The 20,232-nt window shown below is 40.0% G+C and overlaps 1 protein-coding gene across 3 annotated transcripts in view; it reads right to left on the reverse strand.

The window, feature by feature from the left end:
* Nucleotides 1–20,004, reverse strand: part of wwtr1 (WW domain containing transcription regulator 1) — a 46,091-nt gene extending 26,087 nt beyond the window's left edge. Inside the window, exon 1 of one of the 3 annotated variants that reach the window (XM_017478507.3) lies at nucleotides 19,233–20,001. In XM_017478507.3, the coding sequence (XP_017333996.1) occupies nucleotides 19,233–19,660 (428 nt within the window). In that variant the 5' untranslated portion in view covers nucleotides 19,661–20,001. Of the gene's footprint in view, nucleotides 1–19,232 lie in introns of all 3 variants that reach the window. The other 2 variants (XM_017478508.3, XM_047158124.2) reach the window with 2 other exon arrangements.
* Nucleotides 20,005–20,232: the final 228 nt, after the last annotated feature.

Here is a 20,232-nt window from a genome sequence, read left to right on the forward strand (position 1 = left end):
CAGTCGTGTCATCCATGCATGCTAATTCATCTGAAAAGAAAGATCATTCTACAGTCACCAGATTCACCTTGGACAATTTATTTAGTGGAATTTGGTACAAGTATTGCATGCTATAGTTACAGATTCGACACTGTATACACATTAAGCTTAAACTTAATGCTAGTGAACCTAATTGACGATGAAAAAAAAAAAAAACAAATATCCCGTCAACTTAATCTGCTTGTCCACAGGTGGCAGGGATAGTGATTTTTATCCACTGCTGGATTGGAAGTGTGTGCATTTTTTCAACAAAATAAGCAACCTTATCAATTAACAAGGATGGCACAGTAGTGCAACGTGCCTGAGCTCAGGTGACTGTATGCATGGAGTTTGAAGGGTGAAGGGTGTCTTTATCCACCAGGGGGAGATTTATGAAGAACGGGAAAAGGTGGGGGATGGTGAAGCAGGCTGAGAGGCCTAAGGCCCTGGGTGGAGCAGCTGTCCATCCAGCAGCTGTGGAATTATGACCCCAGGCATAGAGATTCACACTGTGCAGGTCAACTCTGTCTTGGGTCAGGTCTAAAAACATATGAGGAAATGGCTAGTGGGCTCATCACAACACCCAGAAGTAGTTCTGAATCAGTGTTTCTTTCTCACTTTGAGGAGTTTGAACAATTGGATAAATATACAGTCCTGGTACTTAGGGGAAAAAAGGGTTTCCAAAGGCAAAAGTTGTTTTAGCTTCCTATAACGCAACCTGCTGTGATCTAACAGAGACAAACCAAGGAAACATCAAGGGTTCTAGAGTGAATCTAGAGCAAGAGCTACTTGTAGATACACTTATTTATACCTTAAGCAAGACTGAAATGAACTAAATGATCTTAGATCCTTAGACATTTATGACCTGAGAGACATGCAATTATTATTATTATTATTATTATTATTATTATTATTACTACTACTATTACTGGTACAAACAGTCTTGGTAATGGATCGTAATGTATGCCACTCTGCCCAAACCTGCTTTTTTTTTTTACCTAAATAAGTGCAAGATTTTTTTTATTGGATACAATAATACCATATCCATTCAGGTGAAAACAAAAACAAAGATGTCTCTCTGCATGGATTTTGGAAGATGCAAGAGCAGTAAAGCAGAAATGTAGCAGGCAAAATGTTTCCATTAAGTAGCTAACACAGAGATAAGAAGACACCCGGGACAAGGCCTGGCTGAATTTATTTGAGAGTGGTGTTCTGTTTACAGAAGAAATTCTCTTTCTCACACACACACACACACACACACACACACACACACACACACACACACACACACACACACACACAATGACTGGGTGCTGGATCTGAGGCAACATCGGGGCTGAAAAAAAACAACAGCCAGATGGACCCACCACCTCAGAGCCGGGCTTATTATTAGTGTGCCAGCACTGGAAAATAAAACATAGTACTAAGAGATCTAAACTTACACACACGCACTTAAACCCACAGCATGTGTGTGAATATAGTGACAAATGAGATTCCCCACCAGCAAAAGTAATCATTTGCACCACACACCTAGACGTAAACATTCAAGTCATGCCTCAGCGAGAGGTGTTTAAAGACACGAGAGTAGGTGCAGTTCATGGTCCTGACTGCAGTGCTTCACTCGCACCTTGTCACTCAACTCCAGAATAAGTTACTTTATCTCGCTCTCTGCTTCAGTTCTACAGGCTGAGATAAACAGACTCCACACCTAATCAACAAGAAGCTACAGAGCAACCTACTGGGTCCTGGATGTCTTGGCTATTCATGAAAATTATGGTATTTTTTTTCCTCAGAATATTTTATGCCATTACATGGTTTGGTTTATAGCTGCAAGAACATATCTAGTACAAAATTAACTGACAGAGATGATAATAAATAAATAAATAAATAAATAAAAATATAAAAGATGTAGGAATTTAGGGTTATGGAAGTTCCCAAAGAAAAAGAAAAGGAAAATTACAGGGGAAATGAGCACAATGCGAAAATGTATTGTGATAATACTGATAAAAGTATTAAAAGTAAAAAAAAAAAATTCAACCAAGGCATTATCAGTAAAAAATAATGACTTACAATAATGTGCCCAAAGTTTTATTTTAAAAAATAAAAGAATTTCAAAAATCAACCACAGAAAACTTCATGAATCCTTCAGTTGAAGGTATTTGTACATTAAAGGAACCCTGAAACTTATTCAGTGTTTATATTGAAATATTTGTGGCATTTATTGATTCTGGTGCTAATTTGTTGGTTGATGCTGGATTTTTGTTATTCACGTGAGAAGTTAGCAGATCTACCGTGATGACATCTCAGTGGGGGAAACTGTAGACGACATTGAAATGATCTGAATATCCAGTTCACACAAGGTTTGCTTCATTCGTCCAAATGTATGGAAGGCCAAATATTTTAACACAAATGGTAACGGTGTTACTAACTGAATAAATAAACTCCTTTATACGCTAAGAATCAATGAAATGGACTAAATGATCATACTTCATTAGAAAGAAGTTTATGACCCGAGTTAAGACGTGCAATATTTTTTATTACTTTTTTTTATTATTACTACCACAATGGTGTTATTATTAGAAAAAAAAATTGAACAGAATGGATCACAGTTAGGTTTTGCCATTAGCGCCTAAAAACAAAATGAGCAAGAGCTACTCATCAGACTGAAAAGGAAAAAAAAAAGCTGATCACTGTTAATCAAAATGAGTTTATGATTGATCATGATGAACTTTTAACATATAGCTGAGTAGTATTAGGGCTAATATGCATACTGCAGTGTTCAGCAAGATCAGTATCGGTATCGTGAGATCTTTTAACCAAAGACATGCAGTCCTAATGGGTGCACTAGGTTGTATGATAAAAGACAGAGAATGTTCAGTCTATGCTGTGGGATGAGAAGAGTGCAGTTCTGCAGGTAAAACAGTCATACATGATAGAATTACAACACATCTAATCTCTACCTACCACATTTAAAGTGTGTGTGATTACTATGAATAATCATTCTATTCGCTCAACTGATTAAATGATCAATAAATTACACTTAAAAAAAAAAAAAAAAAAAAAACTTTAAAAAACTCATTTGCTCAAAATTGACTTACAATGGGTGTCTATGGGAAGTAGAATGAATTCTTGAGTCAAAAATAGTTTTAAATAAAAAGGAAACATCCAAGAGCTTCTTATTATTGCTCATAATGTTCAATGTCATATAAATGAGAAGTGTAGAAGTTGTGGAGTCAGCAGCTGGACCCAAGGTTCCCGAATGCAATGGAGACGCACAACAGTTTTGTGCAGATTTATGGCAAATACTCTGCTTGGCTAGTAAGTGATCTACGTAACGACAAGCACAATGGTGTTCACGGCAGTATTAGCATGAAAGTTGAAGCTTTTGAACCATCGGTGCTTATGCAGTGTAAAGATAAGGAGGTGAGAAAGTTGGATAGACTAAAACACTAAAACCCGCTGCATCACTCTCTTTAGGTAGAGATGACTGTGAGGGCATAATTCCTGAAGGCACCACTATCAATGGGTAGTCAGGTATATAGTTGCATATTTTGATAATTTATTGACCGAATTCATCCATCCAATCATCGTCTGTACCGCTTATCATATAGAGGGTCAGGGGAGCCAGCCTGGAGCCTATCCCAGGGGATTCTGGGCACAAGGCAAGGGACACCCCGGATGAGATGCCAACCAAACAAGCTAATCACATGACTTTGGACTAGGGGAGGAAACAAGAGTACCTGGAGGAAACCCCTGAAGCACTGGGAGAACATGAAAACTCCGTGCACACAAAGCAGAGGCACGTATCGAACCCCAGAGATGTGAGGCAAACATGCTAAATACTAAGCCACCATGCCCCCCTTGACAGAATTCAACAACTACAATTAGGCTTCCATTATGTTTTGAGGTCAATGGATTTTCTTGCTACAAACAAAAGTATCAAAATTCTTGTCAATAGTAAACTACATATACGCTTCAGATGCAATTGCTAGAAAATGCTAGAGTACAGAACTTCTACATTATGCAATATTTCCTCTTTGTATTTTTGTTAACATTGCTTTATTTTATATTAAGTTAATTTCAAGCACATGCTATCTAATTTTTTATATATATAAATAATATATATATATAAATAATATATATATATATATATATAAATATAAATTATATATCTTGTGCCCAAAAAATTAGAACTGAATTAGTATTAAACCCCAAACAGCCTGATAATCAATAATGCATATTCAAAGCAACAGTTTTGCTGTTTTTGGATTGCCAGTCAAGCACTGATGCAGCCTGTTGTCTTGTGGCAGGCTTGCAGGTGCAGTGGTGCAGTTGAAGGCTAAAAATAAGCAGCAAATTGGAGATCCTGGGAATAATCCAGCAGCTGTCACAATTTCAACAGGCCCTATGCTGAGCTTTGCTCAATGTACACACATGTCCTTAAAACTTAAGCTTAGATATAGATCATTCATGCCCAAACACAAGATATGAGGCTCCAATTGAACCTACGGTCATATTGTTTGCACTGATGTTTGACACATGGTGTGCTGTTATAGGAAAATAATGGGGTGGGGTGACTACCACCCTGAAGTTGATTACTTTCCCATAACTGCACATCTGGAAGTGTTTTATTCCTTTTATCCGACACAGTTTTCCAACAATTCGATTTTTTAAAATTAATTGGAGAATGACACAATGTACATTTTTATCCATTTGTAGTTATGTTTGATGTTGTTGAATGTCCATAAAACAAATCAGTTTCTGCTATTCCTTATGGTATTACAGCTATAAACAGTCGTTACTTCACCTGGCTCTTTCTTTCTGTCAGTTAATAATAAGTAATAATAATAATAATAATAATAATAATAATAATAATAATAGAAAAAACACCACTGCTTATCATGTTACCCAAAAAACTCACAAACTACAACATACTCTTTCCTGAAGACTCCTTCCATAAATGCTAAAAGTGTCCTCAAAGAAAACATCACCATAATCAACCATTACACATGATTTTTAATCTGTTTATGTGTAGGGTCTGCCATACAAGTCCCAGTGCAAAATGTTTCTATAGAAATGATTTCTTATTTGAACAAGTGCTTTAATATAAGCATTGCCGGAGCTACTGCCAGCGCTGCAGTTATAGAAAAATAATCAACACCTTCTGATCAATCAAATATAGGAATACATACAACATGATTACCCTTTAACCCCAAACACTACTGTGCACTGGTAACTAAATAGTTAACTGCACAGCATTCCTAGACTGAAGCTCCAGCGTCTTGGCCCGAGTCATATCTCAGGAGAAAGATTTTTTTTAAAAATCTAATACACACCCAAAAGAAGGAGCTGGAGGCATAATAAACCACTCAAAGTTTACAGAAACGTGCCCACACACTTCAGGCCAGGTGAAAATTTCACGCAGTTATGCATCGATTTAACTGACCTCCACCAGACAGTCAAAAAGCAGACACTTTTTTTCTGTGTTCCGTTTCTCTGGGGTAAAACTACCAAAAGAAAGCTAAATCCCAGCCCTTTCCCACATCTGACAACCCTTCTGATTTCTAATTATATGCTACAGAACCACAGCAGACATAAAGGCATGTCTTACTTTCATCCTCACTCAGGGACCAGACAGAGTCCAGACTAAGCTCTGGGAACGGCTACAGCTTCTAGACAAGGCTGAACTCAATTCAATTCAAGTCAAAAAGATATTACAAGAAACTGAACAAAGCACAGAATGGTGGCCATAATAAAAAGAGAATGCATCTAGTGCCACGCATTGATGCACGTTAGGGCTACTCATTTTTTAAATCCTAACTTCCGGTGCTTTGGCCCTCATTGCCTTCACCTCACTTTTAGATTGGCGGTCATAAAACCCCTTTCGTGGTTCCCGTTGTGCTTCACATGAGCGGTCATTGTAAAAGAGGGAGTGTGTCGAATGTAATGTGGCTTAGCTAAACCAGTGGCATTCTCCACCTCTCCTAAAGTGACCAGAATGACACCACAGCACTGGTATGAGGGTTCTCACAGCCACTGAAAATGAGAACAAAAAGCAGAGGATCCACTTTCCCAATTAAGCCATTCTCAGGTTACCGGGGGTTTTCCCCCCACTGTTGCTAACACAATAGCCACTCAACTCAAAGCACAGGGACGCTGAGGCAAAGGGCGTCGTGAACCTGTCTAAAAAGACTGATCATGAGGGGTCGAATTCAGATGCTCTGAATTGTTGCAACACAGCAAGGGGCACCAGCTGGAAATTCTGGAATTAGAAATATTTAATTGAATTTGAAAATGTGAGGGAGGGAAAGGGCAGGAAGTGGAATGCGCTACTAATTATAGTCATCTCTACTGCTGCCATGCTGCCAGTGCTGAAGATGGAGCATGAGTTTGGAACCTTCCCCAGGCCTAGGGCAAGTTATGGCTAGTGCTGTCGAGCCTGATCATTAACGTTAGCCATCAAAAACAGGCAACTGTATATTGTGGAAGAAACTGCTGGTTTATTCAAGCTTTAAATGAATAACATGTTTAAAAAGGCCTTGTTGTGGAAGGTGATGACTTAAGGTGTGACCCTAAGGAGTGTAAATAACTAAAAACCTACTCAGAGGTGGAAAAAGTATGTAGTAGAAGAGTACACATTAGCTATTCAACCTTCTTGTGCGTGTGTGCCCAAACCTCTAAATACTTCTATGGTTCAGTGGAAAGTTGAATCAGTTCCCTGTCAGATCTTCCTCAGCTGTTTTAGAGGGTCTGTGGGTGACTCCTCTTGTTACTAGTTAGGACAACTGGCTGGGCGAGAGCAGTCAGACCCAGGCAGCAGCTGTCGATGGGTAAGCTAACTATAGAACTGGCACAGATTTGCAAGAGTTGCTTATGAGAGAAAGAAACCAAGAAAGAAAAACACCTCCTTTACCCAGCGTCAATGGCCATGTTGTCATTCACCTTGCCAACCCACTGAAACAAGAAAAACAAGCTCAGGTTATGAAACCCCACACACATTAGCGCTTTGTCTGCTCATTAGCCTCCTTGAACACTACAGGTATCAAGTCTCCTCACGTTATGAACTAGCAAAAGGCAATCTGCTCTCCAGAGTTTCAGAGAAACAAAATAAAATAGCTATTTTATTATCCCAAACTGACAAAGGCTTAACTTTAAGTCAGAGACAATTTAGAGTAATTCTGATGACCAAATAAAAGTACATGGCGGCAGAATATGAAAAATGATTAGACACTTGGGCCATTATGTTATTACAGTAAGGCGAGTTTTAATGATGGCTGTTCCTTGAAACTAGGACATTAGTGCATCAGATTTTTAAAACTATCTAAACATCAGTCTGTCTCCAATTCCTGTCTTGCTTGCATTGCAATGACAATTGATACAAAAGCTTTCTTTAGAAATATCCTATTAGGACCCATAATGTTCCAAGGCTGGACTTCTTCCCAGTTTCTGAGACAGTATGACCCATGACTATAGTCCAACAACAAGCAGATTGTGTCATGGCATAAAAAGAGCAGCGATTTTGATCTCAACCAAGCACTCTTTTCACACACACGGAGAACTCCCATAAGGTCCATCTACAGGGCACTTGAAAGATACAACCAAGGCTATTCTTTACGTCATTCTGTGTGGGAGAAACAGAGCAATGAGTACCTTTTTTGTTTATTCATTCTAATGCCCTATATGAGGGTCAGAATTTCATGGGAAGTCAGACTGACATGCATTTCATTTCAGAAACAAGGTTTTAATAGACACCAAAATTCATCTACTCATAGAAATCCGTAAACCATAGATAATGGCATCTTAGTCAGGGTCACTGTGGATCCAGAGCACGAGGCAGGAATACACTCTAGACAGAACCATCGCAGACATCGTACACTCTCATTCACACCAATGGGCAATTTAGCATAGCACATTCACCTACTGGCATGTTTTTGGGAGATGGGAGGAAACTGGGGAACCTGGAGGACACCCATGTGGGCATAGGGAGAAGACACAAAACTCAAAAGTTCCAGAGTTCCAGACACCTTGGAGCTGTGATGCAACAACCTTGCACAACCGTCTTGCTCTTAATGAACACACTGTATACAAAAGCTTCTTTTTTTTATTCTAAAGGGTTTAATAATTACTGTAGTATCAGTTTAATCTTTCAGAGTGCAACTGATGCCTGTGTAATCGAAAAATACAAATTTCCACCTAAAAAGGTGAAAGTTCTCAAAAGCTTGATTACAGATCAATGCAATGATTAGGCATAGCAGCAAAAAAACAAACCAGGTATGTCTATGTGTGTGTGTGCGTGTGTGTGTGGTGGCTGAGTGACCTTGAGGAAAAGCTGGATCTAAATGGGTAAAGGAGGAATGTTGTGGTGCTGTGGCATGCTGCAAGAGGCCAAGACTGAGCCGCATTTTCAACATCACCCTGACAACAAGGCGCTACCAGCCGCCCATTCTTGGATCAGACATTAAAATAAAAAACAGCTCTTAAATCCTCGAGAACAGAAAAGCCTTCTGCACTGCTGAGTTAATTGTTAACTGCTACTTTTTGAACTGCAAAATTTAATTCGGCCCAAATCAGCAAAAGAATGAGTCCCAAAGTAAGGTTAAAATATTGCATAATTGGAAGTAACAAGTCTGGGGAACAGCGGCTCTGAACTTGATCATGCAGTTGGATCTGTTAAACCTGGAAAAGCAAGCATTTGAGACCTTTAATTCAGCCAGTGTGCCAGGAGCGTGCTGAATCCATCAACAATCTCCACAGAGAATGGCTGCCAGGGGGATCTTTGGCCTGAGCCAGGCTGCCAAGACAGCCGCTTTTAGTGGACGGGCCGGGAAAAAAGATGTTCCATCTGCCATGGAACACAGTGTGAGTGAGCAGCTTTGCGGGCCATGTGGACATATTCCCTCCAAGATAAAGAGCAAACCGTCTGCTGCCTGTGAAGTGACCTCGGAGCTGGAAGACGCTTGGGCACCAGGCTCCAAAAAAACACCAGAGCCAGCACTGCAAAAATTAAACACGACTCCGGAGTTGAATTCCGAAGACGTGTTTAAGCCGAGTGTGCGAGTTGTGCATTAAGCTGAGCATTTGATCTGAGCATTTGATCTGAGCATTTCAGTTATTCATTGTTTTAGCTGAGCGTTTGAGTTATGCATTTGAGTTGAGTACGGGTTTTATTGATCTGAGCGTTTGATCTGAATATTTAAGCTCAATGTTTCAGTTATTCATTGTTTCAGCTGAGCATTTGATCTATGCATTGGAGTTGAGCGTTGGAGTTATGCATTTGAGTTGAGCAAGGGTTTTATTGAGCTGAGTGATTGAGCTGAATATTTAAGTGCAACGTTTTAGTTATTCATTGTTTGCGCTGAGAGTGTGAGTTGAGCGTTTGAGTTGTGCATTTTAGTGAAGCTTTTGACTTGCCTTCCTTGTACCCTGCAGCCTAGTTCTGGTTAGGAAATTCTCCAAAAAGAATTCATGAAATTTTTCCACGATTCAACACCTGATTTGTGGCCTTTTTACCAGCCAGTTTCTAGGCCTGAAGTACACTGGCTTTTCACATACATACATACATACATACATACATACATAGATACATATGTTAGCCAACAGGGAAACAGAACCAGCCGAAAGCCACTGCTCTATGGATTGTGCTACAATACATCCAGTGAGGGCTGTAAAACAAAAGAGCATTTCACACGAAACCCCCATTAACTTTGGATGGCACACTAGCCCCTTTCTCTCATCCAGAGAAAGTACAAATAAAAAGAGTGGATTGATATTAGCCTAATGCCCCCATGCACAAAGCACTCATTGTTAATAATCCCACAGCAGACATGGGAATGAACCCTGGCTCTGAGCCAGTCCCCCACCTCGCTCTCTCCTGCTCATATACCCACACATCCTCGCTCTCTCCCCTGCTAATTCATCACCTAATATACTCAACCTGCCATTATTAACAACTCACTTGCATTTTCTCCCATTTGCATTTGTACTTTCTAGCTAAAACTACCTTTAACGTTCCTCTCCAGGACACATCAATTTTCTACAGCTGCATGCGTCATATTTTTATTGTATCCCCGTCTACATTCTAAATTATTTCTCAGAAGGAAAAAAAAGAAAGTTTCCCCGCTCATGTGGCCTGATCTTCACAGCAGAGCACTATTCCACATTATGGAACAAAGAGAAATTGCATATTGATTAATTTGACAGATCGCTGACTAAAAACTTTACAACAGCACACTAAATCTGATTTATTTCTCAAATCCCATTTTTTTTATTACCCTGAGCATTAGCACTGCAATTTATAAGTATCCCAAAACTGATGTTTGCTTAGGCTGTAGTCACACTTGAATTTGCATATCACTTTTGGTTGTTATAGTAACAATGTTATAGAACACCAGAAGTGAGAAAGTTAGACATCACCAACAGGGAGATTTTGCCATGGATTAGACCTGTCAAATTTCCTTATTCCATTTACAATTTTAATCTTAATTAAAATTTAGATTAGACTGATGCAGACTGAGCAGATATTAATTCACATGATGGCACAAGAGGTGAAAATTGTCACCTTCTTAAGCAACCTGAAGGCAGAACAATCATTATATATCATTACATTACTATTTTAGAGATTCATAGTAATATCTTCTTGCTCAAAATATCTACATTTTACATTTCTAAGGTGAGATCATACAGCATCATACATCTTAACCCTGGATCATACAGCACCCCAAATGTGTTCCTATAGCACCAAGCATTTATTGTGAATACCAACGTATACCCAGTGTGAGGATTTACAGTGAATAGGAAGCCATTTGGTATATGTTCTTTTAGACCCAGTGACCACTATGAGGCTCATAAGACTTTATTTGAGATTCAACTCCAAAAAATAAATAAATAAATAAATAAATAAATAAATAAATAAATAAATAATCACACTTTTTGGTGGCAATATGATTTTGGATTTTTTTCTGGGGTTGAGTATACAAATATTATTTCCTGCCTTCATGCTGGTTTTCTTGTTGTCACAATTAAATGTTAGACAACGTCTGAGGTCTGAGCACCTAATGAAAAAGAAAAAAAACTCAACATGAAATCCACATGAATTTAACATGTCAGTCCGAGTTGTATACGCAAATCGTATCTGAAACCTCATACAAAAGTGGGGAAAGTCAGATTGCAAAACCTGCTCAAAATTGGATACGACAAAAAAATGCATGTGAGCAGCCTGTCTGAACATAGCCTTATCCATAACGGAGACCAGCTGTGACACGTCCCACTCAGAGACGCCATGCCAGCTGACACCAAATGTTACACTGACAACAGCAGCACAGTGACCTATACGCTAGCAGTGTTCTGGTTATGGAAGAAATGCTGCAGGCTTGAGTTAGGGATGAAGCTGGCACTATTCTGTGCCTTGTGGGGGGGGGTAATCTGGCTGTGGCATCAGAAGGCCAATAGGCTCCGTAAACTCAGAGATTGCAGCTATGCAGCCATACAGGTTTTATTTTTAAAACGTGCGGTTAGGAGGGGTGTCCTGTCATCATAAAGAGGAAGAGTAACTTGGATAGCGTCAAGCGTCGTCTTCTTGCAGCCTGTGTGAGGGGGATGTCAAATTCTTAAGTGTTCCCTGCCAGTCAAATCATGCCATCAAACAGAGTTTGTTGTGTGCTTGTTAAATGATGTGCCTAATCAGATTCTGGAAAAGTCAGTAAACTCGAGGAATTCCGTCATCCTCAGCTTTTCACCGACTTTATGGCCAACCCCCATTCATAACTCACACTGTGGCGACTGGAATGCAGCTGCCTCGGTTCGGGTTCAGAGAGATCAGGAGCATGTCAGGGCCCCTCCTCGAGAACGCATTCACACTTCATGATTGCGTTTATTTGATCGGACAATAAGCATTAGCTCATGCTCAAGTTGGCCCTCAGCGGCGCGTCCTCGGTGGCCGGAGACACGTCACACGTGACAGGGTGACAGTTGTGTGAATCAGGATGGACTCCTGTCTGCGCCGCGCTCTCTGATCAGCTCTGAAACAAATGCAGCCGCACGCATCGGCGTGCTGAATGAAATGCCTGCGGTATAGAAAAGCAGGCGAGGGGTCGCCGAGAGCTTTTCTGTGCTGCGAGAACAATACACCCACATAGCTGCTGCTCACATTCCAGACCTCATGAATAGGCAGCGCAAGAGACAGAGAGAGAGAGAGAGAGAGAGAGAGAGAGAGAGAGAGAGAGAGAGAGAGAGAGAGAGAGAGAGAGAGAGACAGAGACAGAGAGATGAGGGTGGAGTCTGTATCTAACTCTCCTCCCACTTACAGGAAATCCCATAGAAGGGCAGCTTCTGATGGTATTCGGCAGCTTGTAGGCTACAAATTATAGCGCTCCCTAATATTTGATGAAATGGGAGATAAAACAAAATGTATGACTCACTACTTCTTCTTCTTCTTCTACACCTGTTCTTACCCTAAAAGTGCAGAAAACTGACATTGAGGAAGATATACAACATTAAAAAAAAATACTAAACCAAGTTTTTCAAGCTCCATTCTCCAGACAGACATCTTAGGCTTCCCAAGAATGCAAAGTGTTTTCAGATAGTTACATGATTTTGACTACTTCAACAGCTGTGAAGGTTACAGAAGGCCCGACATTATTTAGACTGGCAAAGACTGGCACATGGAATCTTTTTGATGCTTCATTCATAGTTCAAGAAGTTATCTTTGAGCTTGTTTCAATGTTGCACAATTTTTACTAGACCTAAAACTCAACACTTTTTGCAGAACATAATTTATCAATGTTTTAAATGTAATCAGTGTTTATCAGTAAAAGGAATCATGGCCAAAAAAGCTGTTCTGTTCAAACAAACCACCTTCTTCACAGATGGCTGGCCTATTTACACGTGATGCACTATTAAGTGTAGGCCCACTATTGTTTTTCATGTCAAACAAAAGCCAAAAAACAAGGCCTAATGTTTAAAAAAAAAAAAAAAAAAATTGGTAATGTTAGTCATATTGTCCGTTTTTCCCATTTTTACTGCAGCCTTTGAAGTGACTCGTGTTTGTTGTTGTTGTTTTTTTTTTTCTACTTCACCAAACCCCAAAAGAGAGGCCGCCATGTCCCTCCAGCCATTATCCAGGCAAACAAAAGGAAATGAGTGGTTCCATATCCTGTGGACCGAGCCGTCTCTTTCAACTGCATATAGGGAAGGGGAGGAGGGAAAGCGCCACTGAGAAAAACAGCTGAGCGCACTAAAGTGTGACTTTCATGAACAAAATAGAAACATTTCAACTTAAAGTGAACATGACATAGACATAACCGAGAAAACAAACAAATAAATACAATAAAATATTTTTTTAAATAAAATAAAAGCAACTACAGATAAACAGGCTCTGCTTTTAAACTACTGGTGAACTCAGACGGTGTGTACAGCCAAGTTTACATCTACTGCATTATAATGATCAAAAGCAAAAGTTCCTGGAAGAGCTTAGACTTGTCTGTTCCATGCTCTGTGCTGAGGTCTGTAAACTGACAGAGAGGTGAAAGCACATGAAATGCAGTCGAGCGCGTACGTGTGTACGTGTGTGCAGTAATCTCCCATCTTCTCTCCAGCTAAAGACTTCCAGCTGTCTTCCCGTAAAGGGACGTCTGCTGAAGGTCAGCAGCACCATGTCCGAGAGCTGATATGCGGCCAGAGAGCTGCTTCCTTATTTAAAAGTTATAAACCACGGCTGTGTGCGATTCGCAGGAGCAGCCACATAAACAAAGCTCTCTCTGTCCGACACCTCCAACTCCTACACAGCCGTTTAAGCAAACTCATGCATATCCGATTATTGACTGATCTGACTACATTTGCAGACTGCAAACACACACACACACAAACCTTCTTTACCCTCTTACCCAGCTCACATTAATTCAATCAAAGCTGGCCCTCAGTGCATTATGAACAGATCATCTTATCTACCAGGGTTTAACACTTCATGGTAGGGATCACACGTCACTCTGAAGGGTCTCTTTGTTTTTAAAGTGTTTGTAGTGATGGCAACAAGGCACAAGTGAGATCCCGAGCCAGAACGAATCGCCATTAAAACTTTGCACTATAAAACAATGGGTTCTGAATAAGAGACATACAGTGAGCTGTTGCTCAAAGCAGTCTTTTCACTTTAGAGAAGCAGCAAAGGTCAGGAATTAAACAAGCCTTGCGTCTAAAGCATAAAGCACATAAATAACAGGCTGTTTCTATATATTATACGTCAGCGTGCTAGAGGCCCTGGCTCGGGGCTCCTCTGAAATCGGTCCATCAGCTGTTGTGAATGTGGGCAGCAGCTACAGTGTTATTGTCGACTTTGTCAAGCTCAGTAAACGCTTTGGAAACTCAACACTCTACACAAACAAACCATCATTAATCACAAAACAAATCAATCATGTAAATAAAATAAACTGATCAACATTTTCAATACAACGAAAGATCTTCACCAAGAACTAGAAAAAGTTCTCCTTCTTTGGTGTCATAACTGCCCACATGGCATTTGAGTTTAACTGTTTTCATGCAATTACAATTTACTTCACCCCATCGTGATGTACTGAAGCACTTAGAAAAACAATTGTGCTACAAAAGACCCTCTTGTCTTGCAATGGCCAATATCACCAGAGGAGAAGGTGGGCAAATCTGAGCCATCCAGTGCCAAACAAACCAAGTTTCATGGCCATCCATGTCACAGACTCTAGGCCTTGGAACATGTTAAGACAATCATACATCCCAATACCACATATTTCAGCAGGTCATAAAATCTGCTTACAGCTTAACATATTCAAAACATAATTAAAGAGAAGGACAGCTATTAGGAACAGCTTGATAAAAAAAAAAAAAAGACTGTTGTTGGTTTTTTTCCATTTAACCCTGGTATGACTGTCCTTTAAAAAGCAGATTAACAAACTGTAGATTTCAAAAACAGCAAATTCCACAGGAGTATTTGTTTTAATGATACACCAAACTGAAAAGTCTTGAGTTGCTTTGACGTGAAAACCAAAAGTGTTAATTTGTCATTTTTTGCCATTATGATGTAGTTTTGTTCTGTTGCAACAATGGTCATTTATTTTGCTTGTTATGACTTGAATTGAAAATATTAATTTAATAATGCTCGATTTAAAAAAATAAAGATGCAAAATTATGCAAAAACACTTAAAGGATCTGTCCTGTTTGAAGTGTTTTTTAAGCTGACAATAATTAGAAAACTATTCTATGCTGTTTGTAGAACAGCTGAATTGTTATGCTTTCAGGTGTTAGGATTAAGCCAGAAGTGGAAAAGAAGGAAATCTTTAATGGAATTTTTAGGCATTTTTATTCTTGCTTGCTAGTTTCTGAGTCATTATTTATACAACTGACTGTATAATAGAAGGACATTAACTGTAAAGTAATTTCTGATTTTCTGAAAATGGTTTAATGCAATAGTGCTATAATTTAGTTCGTCATATAATGCTAAGTAAGGCCAGCATCCTGTAACCCCCCCAGAACAGATGAGAAAAATCCAGACTGCCGCCACAAACACATCTGTTATGGCTACTTCATAGATAGAAGCCAAACCAAGGTCCCATTAGAAACTCTCAGAAGCCCTACTTCCATCATTTTCCACCTGCTTTATTGATATTCTATTGTCTCTATCCAATGTGCATAGTGCAACAGTCCTGATGAAAATGAGACAGTGGTAAATCAATCACTATTTCCGACTACTTTAAACATAGCAAAAGCCTATAACGAGACACATTAAGTAAAAATGTTGGTTATTAGTTGAAGTGGGTGACACAATAGGCATTATCAAAGAAAACCTTGCATCACATGTTCCCAAACCTGCTTATCCATTCATTTGCTATGACATCGGAGAGGCCCGTCCCTACGCTGCTCAGATGAAATCAACAAAAACAAATCAATTCTGCTCCCAGAAACCATGTTGGCATGCCACATAAATTACTGCCATGTATTTTATCAAACATAAGTGTTCAAGCATATTATCAAACTACAAGGTCAAAAGCAAATGAGAAAGCTGAAAACATGGGAAAGCAAAATTATTTCTCAACTTGTTGTAATAAAGCAAAGAACAATTTACATTCAAACTTAAATTACAATAAAGTACAGGATAGCGACTACAGAACCCAAGCATTTCCTAATATCCTTAATTAGAGGCTGCGTCGACACGAAAAAAGTTTGAGGAAAAAATATTCTGTAGTCTTTTTTTTTGTTTGTTGATTTGTTTTTGTGGGCAGCTAATAATTCTGACTGTCACTGACTCACTGAACCAGAAAACCCAGCTGCAGTGATTTCATAACCATCATTGCCTTTTGTTAAACCTGTCCTAGTGGATCTCCTTTGTCCTGGTCTTCTTAATGCTGTTACTTTAGTAATTACTTAAGGACACAAACATTCAGAACCTAAACAGGTTTGGGGAGGTGTGAGGAAGTGCGAATGTGGGATGTTGCACGATGACAGTTTTTCGAGTCAATGACGGAGGAGATGACAGAGCAGTAGAGAAAGAGAAAGATACTTCTGGAAGTGTGCAGGGTATAATAGGTGTTCAAAGTCGTATCGTTCTGTCAGAGTGCGCGTCATATTACTGACAGTACGTACTTCCGGAGGATAAAAATGGGACAACGGCATTTTCTGCTTCTTTAATTATAGTCGATTGTCTTCTGAAGGAAATAAGATCATGGACAATTGTAAATTAATAAATTTTCTGTATAGCTGGAAGTAAGAAGTATGACCTAATAGCATGGACTAATTCAAGCACCATTATTTTAAGTAATTATCAGTTTCTTTAAAAGGCACCGGCCAAAGAAACGGCGGGGGGATTGGTTGGTTAGTGCAGTGGGGTGGGGGGTGGGTATTTACTTGAGAGACTAATTACCCCTGACAGGCAGACTTTTGTCTTCTTGACTGCTTAATTGCAGGGCGGAGAGAAGCCCAGGTCTGCAGCTTTGTTGATGGTGGATGTGCCAACTTAATGCGTGGCAGGCACCAACATGTTCGTCTTAAAATGCAACAAGTCAGTTTGGAAAGAGGAGGAGGAGAGAAGCAGGAAGATGACCACATCGAGGCCATTCCCGCATCTGAGTCAAAGTCTTACTTCCGGACAAAGCAGACTTTGGGAGGTGTCCCAGAGCAAACCAAAAAATCCAAAGTATGGTATTACCATCCAGTATTGCTACCTTGGCCATACCAACTAACAACGTATATACCAAAGTCCAGACCTCAATAGTTTCTTTGGGCCCCCCCCACGTACCATAACTCCGGGGGTCAAATTCAATATGGAAACAGTGACGTCCTGATAATCCGGTGTCAGAATGTAGTCTATTATACAGAAAATTTGCATTTCAGGACTACCCTGTTAGCAGTAATGAGCAGCTGAGTGGGACACTTTTTTGGGGGTTTGCCCATAGACTTAATTACCAGATGCCCTTTTGAGAGATATGCAATGCACATGCTATAGACTAACATCTATGATATAATGTCTGAGTTTGTGTGAAAATACAGGTCATAACCAAAAATATTTAATACCACTAAACTGTCTAACTGGAGTCAGATGAGTTTATGGAAGCATAAAAATAACAGATTAAAGATTAGCAACTGATGTAGTACATATATGGCTTTATGATATATTAAAGTAGTAATCCTGGTTGCTACTGATATAATAAATACAATTGTGGTAATTGTGATTTTCACCACTGTAACAAAACTACTTTGAAGAAACAAATAAAGTAAAATCAGACCACAGACTACGTTTTACAAGTCACTGATTTAGGCTCACTAGTTAAATTCGAGTGCCCTAATCTTATTCTTTTGTCACCCCGATACAAGCTGTGGGTGCGTTATAGGTGGAGCTTCTCAGTTTACAAATCCCATCCCAACAGCAAACACCCTGCTGAGCTGAACACAGCCTGAGTGACTTATCGACTTTCTACAGACTGAGATAACTACCACGTCCTCAGGGCCTGGGAAGAAAAGATGTGCTGACACCCCCCCCCCCTTCATTCCTAAACACAGCCTGTTCAAAACACTTATGTACACAGAGCCAGACTTGTGTTTCACTTTAGGCACATCTCAAGATAGTCAAGAGAGTCATCCTTATCACATGATCAAGGTGAGTCTTGATAATGGATTCACTGTGAAAAGTGTAGCACACGCAACTGAAAAGAAGGAAATCACTTCTTCATTTTTCTGACCCACACTCTGATAAAAATGTTTCCTGCACACTCACCTTGATCCAGTGTACCTGAACGCAGAACAGTGAAACCTCAGGTCAGGAACAGGACGTAAAACGAAACCAGTCCTGCATAAGGTGTCCCATTCTTGTTAACGACTAACTTTAACCAAGAGTACCCCAGCAGCGATCCAACAATAAAGTTAATGGGTGTGTGAAAATGATATAAACACAGTTTCCTAAGAAACACAACCGAGCTGTTGTACCCTATGACCTATATAATGTTTTGCCTGATTATTTATAGTATCATATAGACATTCTGTTAAGGACGAGAGATATAGCTTAAGTGTAGGTTGAGAGCCTGTCAATTTGTGTTGTGTATATACATATAGAAATAAAATCAAACCTAAAATAAACTTAACTGTGTGCTAGAATCATCACAACATTTAAAACCGTTTTTTTTTTTTTTAAGTAAAAATAAAAAGAAAGGTTCCAGAAAAGTTTCTTTCAAGTGATACCATATCAGGCTTTTTGCTTTGTTCACTTAAATAACTTTTTTAGTTGTTGTGACAGAAAATTTACTAATCATTTCCCTACCACCTTCCTCATAATGTAAAGATCCTGCACTCCTTCATGGCAGCAAGTAAATAAATACAGTGCGGAGGAGAAAAAAGTCGTTTTTTTTCATTGTGATAGAACTTGGTGTTGGTGTTTTTGTTGGTGCCACAGTAAATTTACTCATCTACATTTAATAACATTTTATTTAATTCATTTCTGACCACCTTATAAATGTAAATATTTATGGTGGAAACAGATCCTGCACTTTTCTGTGGCACGAACATAGAAAGTGTTTAAAGAGCCATCAGTGTTTATGCAATCATTAATTGTAGCTCTTTTTCTAGCTCCTTTCATATAGAGAGTGTAAATCAGTGCGCTTCACTCGCGGGAGGTCTATCATTTCTCATAAATCCCAGTGAAGCCGCGCGCAACAGGCCGAACCCGGCGATGCCGCATCACGGATCAGAGCAACAGTGACACTCACTTGAGAAAGTACTTCTGGCCGGTGGACGTGTACGCCATCTCCCATCCGGGCGGCAGCGGCAGCTCGTCGGTGACATCGAAGGACTGGTGGCGGCTGTGCGCGTGCTGCACGGGGCTCGCGGTGACGGCGGCGGAGGCGGCCGCGAGCGCTCCGGGTCTGAGCTGCAGTGACGCGGGGGAAGAATGAGAGCGCACGTGCTGCGGTGGGAGCCTCGGTGGCTGCTGGCTGCCTGAGTCCGTGCTGGACTGGCGCGAGTGCGAACCGGAGTCGGGCTCCTTGAAGAACGACTCGGGCAGGTGTTTTTTCCTCCAGGAGCTCGGCCGCGGGTTCAAGACGGCGTTAAAGAGCGCCTCGAGGTCCGTGTCGGGGTCCTTGGCGACATGGATCACTTGCTGGCCCGGTAAAGGTTGAACTGGGTTGGTGCTCATTTTTGTTGTTTGTTTGGTGACTTAACAAATTAATAACGAAATAACGGTTTGCTCGTTACAAAAAAACAAACGGATGAAATCTTCTAAAACGAGGCCCGGGTTTTTTTTTTCGTATAAAATTGCTCGTTCAGGCCTCCGGTACTAGTTCTTATTATTTCTATTTTAGCCCAGCAAAGTTAACGAAAGTTTACAAAAAAAAACATCTCATTTGGTTCCCGAGCTGTTAAAAAGTTTCGAGGTAACTTTTTCTTTTTCTACCCTCAGCCGACCTTCCTATATCCAGTGCTAGTTTCTCCCGGGCGGCAGAAACTTTGTAAACTCAACTTTCTTCCACAGCGCCTGTGTCAGCATTCCCTCATGAATATTCAATTAGCCCGAGGCGCCTGAGTCACCACTTCTTCATGAATATTTAATTAGGCCACGCCGCTCTTTCATGAATATGCATATAATAAGCCCACGCCCCAAAACATCATGAACTTCAGCTTTCCCAGCAAGGCCTGAGTAACAAGTGGATTATAGATCAAATAATATTGTGTATAAAAACTCTTTTTTTTTTTTTTTTTTTTTTTTTT

The sequence above is a fragment of the Ictalurus punctatus genome, chromosome 10 (genome assembly GCF_001660625.3).
Source record: "Ictalurus punctatus breed USDA103 chromosome 10, Coco_2.0, whole genome shotgun sequence".
Lineage (NCBI taxonomy): Eukaryota > Metazoa > Chordata > Actinopteri > Siluriformes > Ictaluridae > Ictalurus > Ictalurus punctatus.